Below are 15209 nucleotides of genomic sequence, written 5' to 3' on the forward strand. Positions count from 1 at the left end.
CAAAATTTACGTATACCATCTTGTAAAAGACTTCCTTTGAATCACTTCTTGCTCAAAATGACAATGCACACATCGATTCCAATCGCAAATGATTTATAGTCTTATCATACTAGCGGTGTGCGAGCGGCTGCCGAGCGGAGCGAGCGCGCAACGAATGCGTCGCGAACACGTCGGTGGTAAGTAGCATAAACACTTGATGAAAAACGAATTAGCTACAATGAATTATTCCAGGTTGGCTCTGGACTAAAATGTCTTGAATAGTTTGTAGCATAGTTAGACATATACTTGTTTTTTTTTCAAAATTCATTTTGGCATCCATTTTATAGTCTGGATGAATTGATTTTAAATCCTCAATCAGGGACTACGCAAAGTTGTATCCGGGTCCTTTTCGTCCATCCTTTGCATTAACTTTGTAATAGTTTTATCCTTTACCTATGCCTTTTTTTTAATTACGATTACCAAATTCTCTGTTTGTTTGGTCTCTTATTGCGTAACGATTTTGAATTTTACTTATATAAATAACTCTTTACCAATATTCGAATTTCCCAATGATGCCATGATGATACGAGTGAGCACCTACGTCCTCTCAGATTCGTGTCTCTAATTAGGAACTGAATGGAGAATGAATTGGCGTTTTTACGCGACAGTACAAAATGGAGTCCGCAACGAATTCGTTACGCAAGCGCGGCGTGATCGTTGCGCGCCCGCTCCGCTTTAAAGACGCTCGCAATCTGCTCGTATGAAAAGGCCCTTAATGTTAAAATCTCATTACGTCAAGTTTCACTAAAAGTCGAAAGACAACTTAATTACCTTATTTTTTTTCTCTTAGTTAATCATAACTATATCCTGTCATTATTTTAAACAATTAAATAAGTATTATCGTGATTCTTATATCAACTACTTAACGAGTTGTTGATTACAACGTAAATAGGTTCAAAGTAATAACGAACCGATTCTCTTGTGAGTCTTTAACTTATAAAGTGCCGTTTTTTTTAGTATCCGTTAAACCAATTACCCTAGATCTAGTTCAACAGCATCTGTTATGTTTTTACACGTTCGTCATTCTAATAAATGTCACAACACCTGTCGTATGGTACATCACATTCACCTATTTCTTCAGAATTATTGAATACTGAGTGTTCGCGTCTTAAATGTTATTTAATGTTTGTTAACGTTTCTCGGTTGTTCTCTGTACTCTCAAAAAAAGACAGTTGACGTTTGTCAAGTCTTATGAGGGTATTTATAATATAAAATTACGAATTACGACATTGTATCCAGATATACTGGACATTTGATCAGAGTGCATGTAGATGCTTTCGTTTGTACGCATGTGAAGTAATCAATCATTGAGTTGAGTTGTAATTTCATGATTCTTAAATTGATGATTAGCATGAGGATTGTCTTCTGCCTATATGTGTCAATTACGAGAATCATTTATCCTGTTTCTTGTAAATTGGGCTTTATTTCTAGATAGTGTCCTGTACAACGTTGGTTCATGATTGTTAATCCTTCTATTTGTTAATTCGTCCTGGAATTCCCAAGTTTAGCTAATACGAACAGATTGATTTCTACTCCATCATCGAAAAAATGAAAAAAATCAAATCAGCTTTATGATAAATTTCAGTCTTATACGTGGTTAATTTCCTTCATCTTTTCTAGATGCTTTGCAACTAAAATCCCTTCGCATACGCCATGAATATAGTTTATATTAGTAATACTAGTTTTACTCGCTAGCTTGCTACCAAAAAGTAATTGCATGGTTTGAGAAAAAAATAGTTTTGGATAGTTTACGTAGTGATCAAACCAAATATGATAATTGTTTAATCAATAATTTAATCCCACATCAAATACATCTTAACTAAAACATGTTTATCAGAGTTTTCAACAAGTTGTATGAGAAAATTAAACTAGGATCACATCTGAATAAGCTACTAGACATGGTTTAAAAGAAGAAGGAAACATACTGGATTTAATAGAAGAAGATTCATAAAAAGGAAGAATGCGGAATTTGGGACTACAGATTAACATAGAAAAGACATATTTATAATTGGATATGGCTTTATAGTTTTTCAAAATATTCTCCATTAAGATCAATAATTTTTTTCCATTTCGATTGAGGTACTTCCAAAACATATGATTTGCACGCATCAACCGCTTCTCCAGGTGTAGAAAAACGTTGAACTCGCAATTTATTTTTGATCTGCAGAAATGAAGAGAAATCATTGGGTACAGAACAAGAATTGTAAAGCGATTGACCCATCAATTGACTGTTCGAAAACGTTTTTATTTGAACTTATGCGTGAGAACTCGCCTTGTCGTGGTTGATGATTCGTTTTGGTTTCCCTGATTCTTCGAATCTTTCTGGCAAACAAATGCTAATGTACTTAGAATTGACGTTGCTCTACATGTCCAGTTATTCAGAAAAAACAGGCAATCATTAGCTTCCAAGTGCTTCGAGCGCCAACAACTTTTGTTGGATTTAACTCGTCTTGAAAGACCCATACATAGATGTCTTTCAAAACATCGAGATTAAATTTTCATAAGCTCCTTTTTGAACGATTGTCAAATTATACAGTATCCAATGCGAACAAATCTTTTTAACAACCAATTCTACATGCTATATTGAATGTATTCTAGTGGAATTGATGTCCAAATGTGTCTCAATCTCACGGTATGTCACATGACGATCTTGCATTGGCAGCTTTGGCATAGAATCGATATTTTCTGGCACAACAGACGATTTTGGATGAACTTCATCCTGCAGCGAAGTGCTACCACGATTGAATTAGGAAAACCATGACAACACGTTCTGAGTACTTTCATAATTTTACGAAGGCAATGTCAAATTTGACATATTCCCATCAGTGTTGCCATATTTCAAAATATAAGTAGCAACTCGTAGTACTAAAAAGCAATAAAATAATAGTGAGATGTGAGAACTATAAATATCTATGAGTTATTTTTAATAAAGAAGGGACATATAAAACAAAAACAATTAACAATGAGGATCTGCAATGGAATTATTAGGAGTACTTTCTATATAGATCGGAAATATGGATAGCAGAAAAACTAAAGAAAAAAATAGAAATCACGGAAATGAACCTCTTAAGAACGTCAAGTTTGGATCAGGTGCAGATGCACCTGAATCTGAAAGATTTGATCATAGAATATATTGAAGAAAAGCAGCTGATTTGGTACGGACACGTGCAGGGAATGGGGGAGAAAATATTGTTAAAAAAAGTGGATCTCACAGGAAAACAGAAAGAGAGGAATACCAAGATTGCCAAGGATGCATGGAATAAAAAAATCATCAATGAGTATACCAAATATAAACGACAAGAACTTTATATATACGAGGGGGTACCTAAAAGTAACCGGAATAGCATTGCTATGGGTGGAGATTTTGTAGTACTGATTTCTGCCGCTAGGGCCTACCTAGCGCAGTTCGTCGCTAGTTCAGTGCCGCGCGGGCCATTGACCTGCCACGTTCTATTCGTCACTAGTGACGAATTTTAGATTTTTGCTAGTGTTCTTTCACTGCGGCTTTTGTTTTTTATGATGGCAAATTTAAGTGAACAACGTGCCGCTGTGAAATTTTGTTTTATACTCGGTAAAAACACTGCTGAAATTGTTTTAATGTTGAAAACTGCTCACAAAGATGATGCTTTGGGAAAAACTCAAGTGTATGAGTGGTTTTCTCGATTTAAAAATGACGACATGTCGATTGATGACAAACCTCGCTCTGGACGTCTATCAACTGCCCGAAACGATGAAAACTTTGATAGAATTCGATAGCTTGTGCGCACAGACCGTCGACAGACAATTGATCAACTGTCTGAAATCAGTGGAATATCTTGGAGCTCGGTTCAGCAAACAGGTGACTGGTTTTTTCACCATGACAACGCACCTGCACACACAGCCATCACTCGCCTGACCTGGCTACATGCGACTTTTTTTTGTTTCCACGCATGAAAAGGAAGACATCAAGAAAAGAACGAGACAGAAGCTTGCAGCCATATCTAAAGATGAGTTTAAACAATGTTTCGAACAGTGTAAGCACCGCTGCGACAAATGTATTACTTGTAATGGAGAGTATTTTGAAGGGGATAAGGTTGTTTTATAAATATATAGCATTTAAAAAATAATTCCGGTTATTTTTGGGTACCCCCTCGTAAATTCAAAAAGTATTTACAAGAAAGGCTTACATCTATAATATGTAGAAGCGCAACGCGGTACTGGGGCTAACTAGAGATGCTTCAATTTATCTTGTCAAAAATTATAATCGCGGCGAAATTGGCATTAAAGGAATTCCAAAGAAAAATTCAAATTATTCCAAAGAGAAAACAATGACACAATGAAAAAATTAAAGTCTATCAAATAATACTTTTTTCAATCTAATACTACAATTATTATCATAGAAATTATTGTAAGTATTACACAAATTATTGAGCATAATTCTTTTGTATAAAGTAAATTACGTAAGATAATTAAAAATTATGTAATTTGGAATGGATACGGCCCATAGTATTCAATAAATTTGTTCGACTTTGAATTTAAACATAGGATTAATTGATCATTTTCTTAATAACCTATCATTTTACTATCACTGAAACACCAAAACTGAATAATTTTCAAAATTAAAACTGAACGCGGAATGTCTTTTCACAAGATGCGTTTTGTACAAACATTTTATCAAGACTAATAAGCTCTTTTACATCTTACCATAAGCTAACCATACTTTTGGCATCTCTACGATTCAAGTGCCATTTTTCATGATGGAAACGCATTTTGACCCCGTTCCACGGTATAATTAAACGTTCTATAATGGAACAAATCATCCGTTTTGTTCATTTACTTTTTAAATATTTGAAAAAAATAATCGAGGGAATACAAAAAACTATTTTTCATACATGTATTTTGTCTTTTCTTTATACCGCTGGTTGATGCGATTTAAATAGAAGAAATAACTAAAATTTTATTTATATCAATTCCGTGAACGTTAAATTCTTTTTACTACCCCTTATCAAAACACGTATTGTATTTGTTCATTGTCAACATCGTCTCTCTATTGTTAATGTATTTTTGAATACTTTTTCAGCGAGTTTTTTCTTCAACTTTCTTTTGTAAACTTAGGTCATGGCTTATGGATTTTCTGAAAATAACATTTCAGCTGTCTGTCTGGAGTTTATTTTTCCTCAAAATCAAAGACCGGAGGCTGAAAAATACCAGACGTAATTTTTCAGTCGTTAAACTTCATATACCGGATGGACAAATAACTATAAATCACATCGGCGAATACTTTATAGTGATAAAAGAAAATTAAGTAAACTGATCTTGATATCATATAATAGTGCCTTTATATTCGTACGAATGTAAGGCGTGAGGTTGAGTTTTTTGTTTCTTTGAGTCCTTTCTCCAAAATAGGTCGAAATGTCAATTTTTTATCTGTTTTTTTTTGAAAATAACTTTTTGTCAAAAGGGTCTAGGAAGTAGCAAAATGAAGTACCTGGCCTGATTTAGAGATGGCGGTAGATGCTAGAAAAATACCACTGTAATAAAAAGTACACAATCTTTACAGCATATGTTTCAAGTTTGAGTAGGCCACGTTGATTAGTATTTGTTTAGCAGCCATCGATGATGAATGATGTTTTAATTGAATTTGTAAACATGGAAAAAATTGGTCATCGTTATGTCATACAATAATTTGATTAGGAAACGTTGAGCCAGGTACTTCTGGGATTACCTCGTACTTCATTGAATACTTCAGAGAAAAAAACTCTCGTAACGAAATAGAAGACTAAAAATTTTAAGTAATGAATATGTAAAATTGATTTCGAAGCCTCTGGTTAGATGGAAGAGATTCTGATTCAATTTAAAGATTGTTTGAATACCCTGAGGTTGGAAGATTTTGCAATTTCTATATGTTACACCTTTAATATAAAGAAGGATACCTCCAATTGATTCTTCAAATCAGTTAAGGATGCTGGAGTGTATCAATGACAGTTAATGTTAAGTTAAGTTGGGCCGGATGATTATGGAGTTGAGCGTTGAGAAAACGGTTGGTATGAATGAGTTTGCAGTAGACGAAGTTAGAGAAACCTCAAGAAATGGTAGGGATGATTCCTCCTCTACTTCTATCGTGAACTGTATACAAGGATGTATGCAATTCAGATGGAACATAAAGGAATTTAAAGGATGTCTTCCATAGGGCTAAATGACAAAAGTATCATCAACATATCGTGGCCAACAGCTTGCTAGGAGGGGGGAGAGACCAAACTGATTTAAATAACCTTTGGGTGATTATCTTTTAGATTTTTAATAAAGAAATTCTATAAAAAACTTAACGACATTCGTAACAACTTAAACTAACTTTCAATTGGATGAATTTCAATTCCAAAAAATTAATGGAATAGCAAATAAAAGTAACAAACTTAATATTTATGTCTTGTTATCATTTTAAATGGTTTTCTTTTGAACGTAATGATTTTAATTCTCGTTTAATTAATGTAAGTATTTTTCAAATTATGAACGTAAGAAATCGGTTGAAACGTCATTGTTCGACCTATTTTGAAAATTTTCAAACGAGGGAATTCACTGACACAAGATGTTCCGTATAATAATAAAGTGAATAAGAGAAACGGTAGTGAAAATACTCAACATAATTTTTTTTCTTTGCAATTCTTCATTTTATCAACTGAGTTGTGCTTTCTGTTATTGTTGTTATTTTTTCCTTATGTAAACTTGTATAATTTGAGTTTATGATAAACTGTGATTTTGTTTTGTTTCAGGTGTCGTAGATGCACGGGGGGAATTTAAATGACCGCAGGGCGCTTGAAAGAGAGGCCCTGCGAAATGTCATTAATCAATGGAACGCCAATAGATTGGATCTGTTCGAACTTTCCGAACCCAATGAGGTAAGTTGTAGGCTGTGGGCTATTCGAGAATGGTACCAGAAGTACTTGGCCTGCCCTAGAGATGGCGGTAGTTGTTTGAAAAATACCAATACACAATATATACAGCATATATTTCAAGTTTGAAGACGCCACGTTGTTTGTTTGGTAGCTATCAATAGTGAACGTTTTTAGTGGATTTGAAAGGCGTTAGCCCAACCAATATAAGAGCTGAACTAGATTCTACTCTGGGTGAGACTGCTCCTTCGTTATCAACAGCCGGACGAACTGCAAAGACCATCGTCGCAATGGTCGACCAAATGAGGAGACGACTCCAAAAATGTCGAAGAAAATCCACTGAATGATCTTCGAGTGAAAGTACACGAGCTAGCAGATGTAGGGCATTTCAAAAAGTGCAATACATCGCACATTAACTGGAAATTTGGACATGAGAAAGCTGTGCGCAAGATGAGTACCGCGTTTGCTTACAATGGAACAAAAACAGCGTCGTTGGCAATGTTTAAGACCGAATTTTGCGCCATGGATGAACAGTGGATCCATAATGTTAGACCCGAAAAAGAAAAACAATCGAAACAATGGATTGGAAAAGGAGAACCCGCTCCAAAGACTGCAAAGACAGTACCATCTACAGGCAAGGTCATTCCGTAGTTCTTTGGGATGCGCGTGTGATAATTGTCATTGACTATTTTGAAAAAGGAGAAACTGTCAACGGCGAGTATTAAGCGAACGTTTGAGCGAAGGAATCGAGCGAAAACGACAACATTTGGATAAAAAGAAAGTGTTGTACAAAGACAATGCACTATCTCACACATCTGTTATTGCAATGGCCAAAATTAATGAATTAAAATTTGAATTGCTACCTCATGCACCCTATTCGCTAGATTTAGCCCCCTTCGATTATTTTTTGTTATCATACTTGAAAGAAGGTCTCGGTGGTCGAAGATTTTCCAACAATGAAGAAGTGATGTCAGTAGTTAATGCTATTTTGAGGACCTTGTCGATTATTATTATAAAAAGAGTGTCGAACTTATTGAACATCGCTGGGGAAAGTGTATGGACCTAAAAGGAGATTACGTCGACAAATAAATATATTTTTTTCCAAAATTTTTGTGTTTTCTTTGTTGGGCCAGGCACTTCTGAGACTCTTCGTGTATACTAAAGCTTATTAGTATTAAACTTTATCTCAAAATATGTTGAAAACTGTTCATTAATAATTATTAAACATCTAGATTCTATTATACAACTGAATTAATTTCATGGAAGAATCAACGCTTAATAAGTGATAAAAATCGAAAGTTATTGTTTTAAATTTTAAATTTCCACCGAACATTGAACGCGACGTTCGGAAACTAGGATCTCATTCTGGATGAGGATTAACAACAGCTGATTGATGATCTAATTGACCTCAAATCTTAGTTTTCGAAAAGCCTTATTGATAACCAGTGACATCTTCTGGTTGAGGTCAGTAATTTTCAGATATTCATCGTACTACGTTTAGTATGAATGTAACCAAAGATTCCAGAAGTACCAATTTAGTAAATCTAAGTGTATCAAGCTTGCTCAGTTTTTATAATAACTTTTTTTTATTGTCATGTTTTTTTGATGTTATGATGATTAAGATTTCAGTGTCACCGAATACAGTGAAATCTATTTTCTTCTCTCAAACTAATACGAAAAAGAAAGTAGGTGAATCGAACGATGTGCATTCTGTGAATGATATCTATAGTTGCTGTTTACACATATTACATTATACTGTTGTATTTTTGTAAATAAACACATAGCCCTTTAGAACTACTGTTCAAATGCCATAGTTGTATCTCTGAGAGTTTCCGCTACGCATTTATGAATCTGTCAGCCAGGACAAGTTCTTTTTTTTTTTGAAGAAGGTTACCTCTAGTTTTTACAAAATGTGAAACAGAAACAAACTTCGAAGACAAGTGCTTTATTGCTTTTCTAAATATTTCCCCTTAAGGTCTACAAATTTTGCATACGCTGAAACTAAGTCTGGAAACAAACAATTCTGAAGCTGATATTGTAGAACTGCGGTTTTGAAAGTCATCAATAGCTTCTTGAGTTGATGAAAATCACTCTTCGCGCATCTTTTGTTTAATATTGGGGAACAAATAAAAGTCACTAGGCAATGAATTGGGTAAATTCGGGCAATTTGACGTTAATTCTCTTTCAAATAATCAGTTGTTACAACTTGATTTAATAAAAAGAACGAAAATTTCAGAAATTTTTATCTCACCTATAATCTTTTAATTTCTCATTGTATGTTTAATTTTCTTCGAAATTCCAATAAAAACAGTTTAACTTGATCTATTTTTAATATGTGTTCAAGATATTTATTTTTTCTGCAATTTTCCATTCGGCCCCACTGTGCGGCGTTGTTCTCCCTATGTCCGGGTTTTTAGTGTTTGAAATAGCCATAGCGCGGCGCTGCTATCCAGGGATGGTGTGAATTACTCATGTTTATCTATATAACATGGAATTATTTCGATTAATTAAATTGTAAAATTTTTATAAACAATTAAAAATTGTACATAATGATTAAAAAAATTTTTCGTTTTTCGTTTTTTTTGCATATTTACCATTTATGTACATTATCAAACCTTATCAAGTCAAAATAAGGTGAAAAAATAAATATTTTAATTAGAAAACGTACACTCGGCTTGGGACATGAAAAATTTTCACCAAATTAAATTAAAAAAAAACCAAAAACTTGGTTATTTTAATTTTTAGGTTGCATACGCTCGATTTCCACGAAATTTTAGTATCTAATACAGTTTTTTATGCTGAAAAATAATATATATATATATATATATATATATATATATATATATATATATATATATATAAAAACATAAAAACATAAGGTTTGAACATTGGAAAATGTACGCTATCTTGGATAGTGAATATTTTACAAATACTTAATGTTGTAGAGGATTAAGGGCGGGGGGAGAGGTTTGTTGAACATTTAGACTATCTTTTAACACCCCCCTGCCCGCCCCCAATCCTCCCCAACATTAATTATAATTAGTTACGACTAATGTAATGACACAAATCAGTTTCTATTTACATGTAAAAATAATCATTTCTATCGGATACATTCGTGACATTTCTTCAATAAATGCTTCAATTCTATTTGAATATGAATAATGTCTTTTAAATAGAAATTCTCAACCTCGAAAAAGTATGTGAAGGAATAATTTCCGCGCCCTATATTAAATTAAATTAATCAGCATAATTTTCTCCACAACATACTAAAATTTCAAGGAAATCGTTCGTATGCAACCTTAACTAAATAATTACCAGTTTTTCATTTAAATTTTGAGTTCCAGCGGAGTTTTCTTAGTTTCTACAACTTTGCTTAACTTTCGACCATAGTCGAGATGTACCCTAAAAAATTCTACTTCCCTCAAATCACTCGTAAATTCTTTTTCCTTTCATTTTTGTTATAAGTATTTCCTTCTTTTCCCAATGGGTTTGATCTTACTTCTCTCGTTTATTACCTTTTTCAAAGGTTTTAGCTCTGTTCAGCATACTTAGCAATTAAGGGTTAAAAGGCGAGACATTCCAAAAAACCTTTTGACAAAGAAAGTGGTTCTAAATTTCATATACCGATTAAATTAAAAATCGTCCACACGTGTTTTTCACGTTAATTTGATATCCAAGAGAGAAATTAAAAAAAGTATTTAATTTCAATTTGTTTGAAAATGAAAGCATAAATTCCGCATACATTATTTATAATTATTTGGAAAAAAGACGTGATTCAAAACGTAAACATTGGCTATATTTAACTTACTTGTCGTATGCTTTGTTCTTTAAATAAAAAGTATAATCACAAATGAAATTCATCTGCATTTAGTAGATGTTACTTTTTCAACAATGGTTACTAATATTGACAAATAATAACAGTTCTTATTCTTGTCAAGTGAATAATATTAGGCAATCTAAGAAAACAGATGATCTATGCCCAAATGGCGGCCGTGGGGTAAACAATCGATTTACAAGGTTGCCAACTGCTGGCGACAGAAATCAACCAATAACTACTATATTAGACAAAAAATCAGGGCAACACATATCTATATTTAAAGTTATAAGAAGTTCAAATCTTACCAATTCCACGCTGCAGTGATTTCTGGACTTCGTCGATTTGAACTGCATGTGGGAAAATACCTTCTCGACTTTTGGCACTAGCAAAAATCTGACCCCATTTCTCCTAAACTGTCGAAATAGAACGCTTGGCTAATTTGAGAGAAAACTGGTTTTGAATTAGAATGATTATCGATCATTTCTTTCAATGTCCAGTGCAGTGGCAGCTAATCTAAAGAGATATCGTTTCTCATGGTTAGATTAAATATTTTCTTCAAAAGATTATCACTGAAATAAAATGCTTATCTAAATAATGGCAAATTTCATCTCTTAAAAAATTTGGAAACCGGAAACTGCATTAAAAAAACGTCTACATCTCTTCAATACTTTGCCGTCCTCCGAAAAACTATTCTGTCTTTCAAACGTTTCATAGTTGCAATGAATTCAGTAGCGCTGGTTGCAGTTTTCTGAAAAAGGTTATTTTGTTTTTCCATGGTGGCACATATATTAGAGAGCGGTTTCAAGTGATCGAATATTTCTGGTTGATTTTGCTCCAAATCTTCTAATCCCAGCAGTTCTTTCAACGCATTTGGGCAATCGTCTCCCATAGAGAGGAAATACGAAACAAGAGCGGGATAAAAATTTAAAATCTTCCTAAGAGATGGGCCTAGTGGCAACCAACTCCTTGATACATGTTTAACAAACTCTTGCCATTATATTTCGGCTTCCTCCCAGAACTCTTTCAAAGAATCAATTCTCCTGTTACATTTCCACTGCCAAACCAGACATTGGAAAATCGAATGAAAATCGGGACTGTTCTGGGAAATCCGGGTGGGTTGACAACCCTGTGTATGTACCTATGTTAGATTTTCCTCGTTTTTTCTTGTAATGGGAGTATTATTGTATTATTTTTATATTTTATGGTATTTAGAGCATCCCATAGATACTTTTTAGATCTGTTTCAGTGAAACGAATGCAGCTGTAACTTTTTTTAGTCGGTAATCTTTTAAGCAATTTAGGATACATGTATTTATTTCGTGCTTACTTAAATTACGTTTTTTGGACTTTAATTTCCACCATTGCGTTCAGGTTTATCAAACATACTTTTTAAGGTTGCAAAATGATAACCCCGTGGCAGCTGAAAGGTACAAGGACAAACTTAAAGCTTCAGAGTTTTCCACAAGTTTTCATAGGTCTTCAGATAGGCCCATCGTGCCCCACTTGACGTCACCAAAGTCCGATGACCTATGAGAAGCCCATCAGGCGCTTTAGATTGAACCCTTTGATGTCGTGGTCTGCAGTTTCATCCGCCTCCGTGCACCAGCGTCCACAAGTATCCAATATACTAGCTTTTCAGACCTACACTGGCTGGTCGAAAGAAAAAAAAACTAACAAAGCCGCGTTTCCGAGTGGGTAGTTCGCACTTTTTTAAGTAGCTACTATTTAAGAAATTATTTCGCAATGAAACTGGGATTAATGAAGTCTAAATAACTTACTAACTACACTAACTACAAAGAAAATTAGGGCAGAAGCATTTGTTCACCCCACGGCGACCATTTGACTACAAGCTATTCGCCGATCACAAAAAAATGCTCGCCTGTAAGAAATTTAGCTCAAATAATGAAGCAATAGCTGAAACTAAAGCCTATTTTGAGGCAAAATACAAATTCTTCTACAAGCAAGAGATCGAGAAGTTAGAGAAGCGTTTGAATATTTGTATTGCTTTTAAAGGAGATTACATTGATGAATGAAATCGATTTTTGTCAAAAATATGACTTATGAGTGATGAGTTATCTCATAATTAAGAGGTCCATGCACATAAATTTTCTTGTTTTTGTTCCTGTTCCTGTTAGTTCATCTGATTCATCCCGTGGATTTTAACAGTTATAAAGTCGTTATTTGTGGCAAATAAGTAGCCGTTTCAAAGGAATCTATTTGGGGCAAGTTGCTGAAGAACCACGAAAGAATCCTTGCTTCAATTTTATCAACAAATCAACTCTTTTTCGTAAAATAGCGATAAGCCAGTTGGATTTTGTCAAACAGGCCGGCCGCTCTCCAACACAATCGGCGCTGATGACGTAATATCTATTTGGAGGGGATCTAGGACTATATGAAGAATATCCAGACATATAAACTTCATAAATTTGTTAATATCTTCTTGAAATAAACACATTTATTTGTTTAAAAAGAATATTTTTTTTCCAATTTTCCAATCCCATTAATTCGGGAAATATTCATAAATAAAACCCGTATATCAACAGTTTTTTCATATTACAATCGTTTGTTTTTAGATTTTCCTGCACAGAATGCAAGTTATAAAAAAAATTTTAAAAATTTATCAATAACGTTGATGAACTTGCACAATTACCAAGAATATTTATATAAAGTTAATCATGTTGACATTCTGTATAATTTAAATTCATCTAGTTTCGTTTATGGTATAATTCTAGTTACCGATTTATCTACAGATTAGAATAAAAGAAAAACGTTCGCGTTCAATTCACGCCCAGATGCGTTTCAACAATGCAAAATAGGAAGTAAACGGAGACTAACCCACTACCTAGCCTCCGTTGAAGCGTGTCTCCCGTTCAAAAAAAATTGAGGATGATGATTTCTTTTTTTGCGATGAATATCATTTTACTTTCGGTAATGATGAAGATGTTACATTCAGAAGTGTTGATATGGCAATGGCTAACAATATAAATAGTGTGAAGTAAAAAATTTACTGATTTGAATTACTGGAAACAGGTGCGAGGGTTTGACAAGTTTTTGATATAAAAAAAGGGACAAGATCTTTGTTTTCCTTGATCATTTCATACATCTTGAAACAAGTGCCCTCGTCTGATAAAAATTTGTTTCTAGCAAGTGAAACTTGAATGTTAGAAAACAGGAAAACATCGCTGAGGGTCAGATCTAGTGGATACGGTGGGTAATCCATCAATTTATGAATTGGTATGGGATAGTGCGTTGTCCTGACTCTTTTCTTCAAATGCGGTCAGTTTTTTACAATTTCCCTTTTTTATTGAAATTTCGAAGAAAATTAAAGATTAAATGATTTGAAAGACTATTGTCCAGATAAAAACTATAATTGCGTTCGTTAGCCGAGCGGGTTGAGGCGTCAACCTCCAGATTCGCCGGTTGCAGGTTCAAATCCTGTTCACGTGGTACAAAAAATACATCAAGATAAACTGTGTTATTGAAATTTCCAGAAAAATTACATATAATGAGGATTTGAAAGACTATTATCCGGATAAAAACATGAATTGCATTAGTTAGTCGAGCGGGTTAAGGCGTCAACCTCCAGATTCGCCGGTTGCAGGTTCAAATCCTGTTCACGTGGTACAAAAAATACATCAAGATAAACTGTGTTATTGAAATTTCCAGAAAAATTACATATAATGAGGATTTGAAAGACTATTATCCGGATAAAAACATGAATTGCATTAGTTAGTCGAGCGGGTTAAGCCGTCAACCTCCAGATTCGCCGATCGCGGGTTCAAATCCTGTTCACGTTGTACAAAAAATACATCAAGATAAACTGTGTTATTGAAATTTCCAGAAAAATTACATATAATGAGGATTTGAAAGACTATTATCCGGATAAAAACATGAATTGCATTAGTTAGTCGAGCGGGTTAAGGCGTCAACCTCCAGATTCGCCGATCGCGGGTTCAAATCCTGTTCACGTTGTACAAAAAATACATCAAGATAAACTGTGTTATTGAAATTTCCAGAAAAATTACATATATTGAGGATTTGAAAGACTATTATCCGGATAAAAACTTGAATTGCATTAGTTAGCCGAGCGGGTTAAGGTGTCAACCTCCAGATTCGCCGGTTGCAGGTTCAAATCCTGTTCACGTGGTACAAAAAATACATCAAGATAAACTGTGTTATTGAAATTTCCAGAAAAATTACATATAATGAGGATTTGAAAGACTATTATCCGGATAAAAACATGAATTGCATTAGTTAGTCGAGCGGGTTAAGGCGTCAACCTCCAGATTCGCCGATCGCGGGTTCAAATCCTGTTCACGTTGTACAAAAAATACATCAAGATAAACTGTGTTATTGAAATTTCCAGAAAAATTACATATATTGAGGATTTGAAAGACTATTATCCGGATAAAAACTTGAATTGCATTAGTTAGCCGAGCGGGTTAAGGTGTCAACCTCCAGATTCGCCGGTTGCAGGTTCAAATC

General features: G+C 34.1%; 1 protein-coding gene across 3 annotated transcripts in view; it reads left to right on the forward strand.

The window, feature by feature from the left end:
* LOC130440844 (afadin) overlaps positions 1-15209 on the forward strand; it is a 204712-nt gene that overhangs the window by 43370 nt on the left and 146133 nt on the right. For all 3 annotated transcript variants that reach the window (XM_056774210.1, XM_056774211.1, XM_056774212.1), the window contains exon 2: positions 6789-6914. In XM_056774210.1, coding sequence (XP_056630188.1) covers positions 6798-6914 — 117 coding nt within the window. In that variant the 5' untranslated portion in view covers positions 6789-6797. The remainder of the gene's footprint in view (positions 1-6788; positions 6915-15209) is intronic.

This window comes from Diorhabda sublineata, chromosome 2 (genome assembly GCF_026230105.1).
Source record: "Diorhabda sublineata isolate icDioSubl1.1 chromosome 2, icDioSubl1.1, whole genome shotgun sequence".
Classification (NCBI taxonomy): Eukaryota; Metazoa; Arthropoda; class Insecta; order Coleoptera; family Chrysomelidae; genus Diorhabda; species Diorhabda sublineata.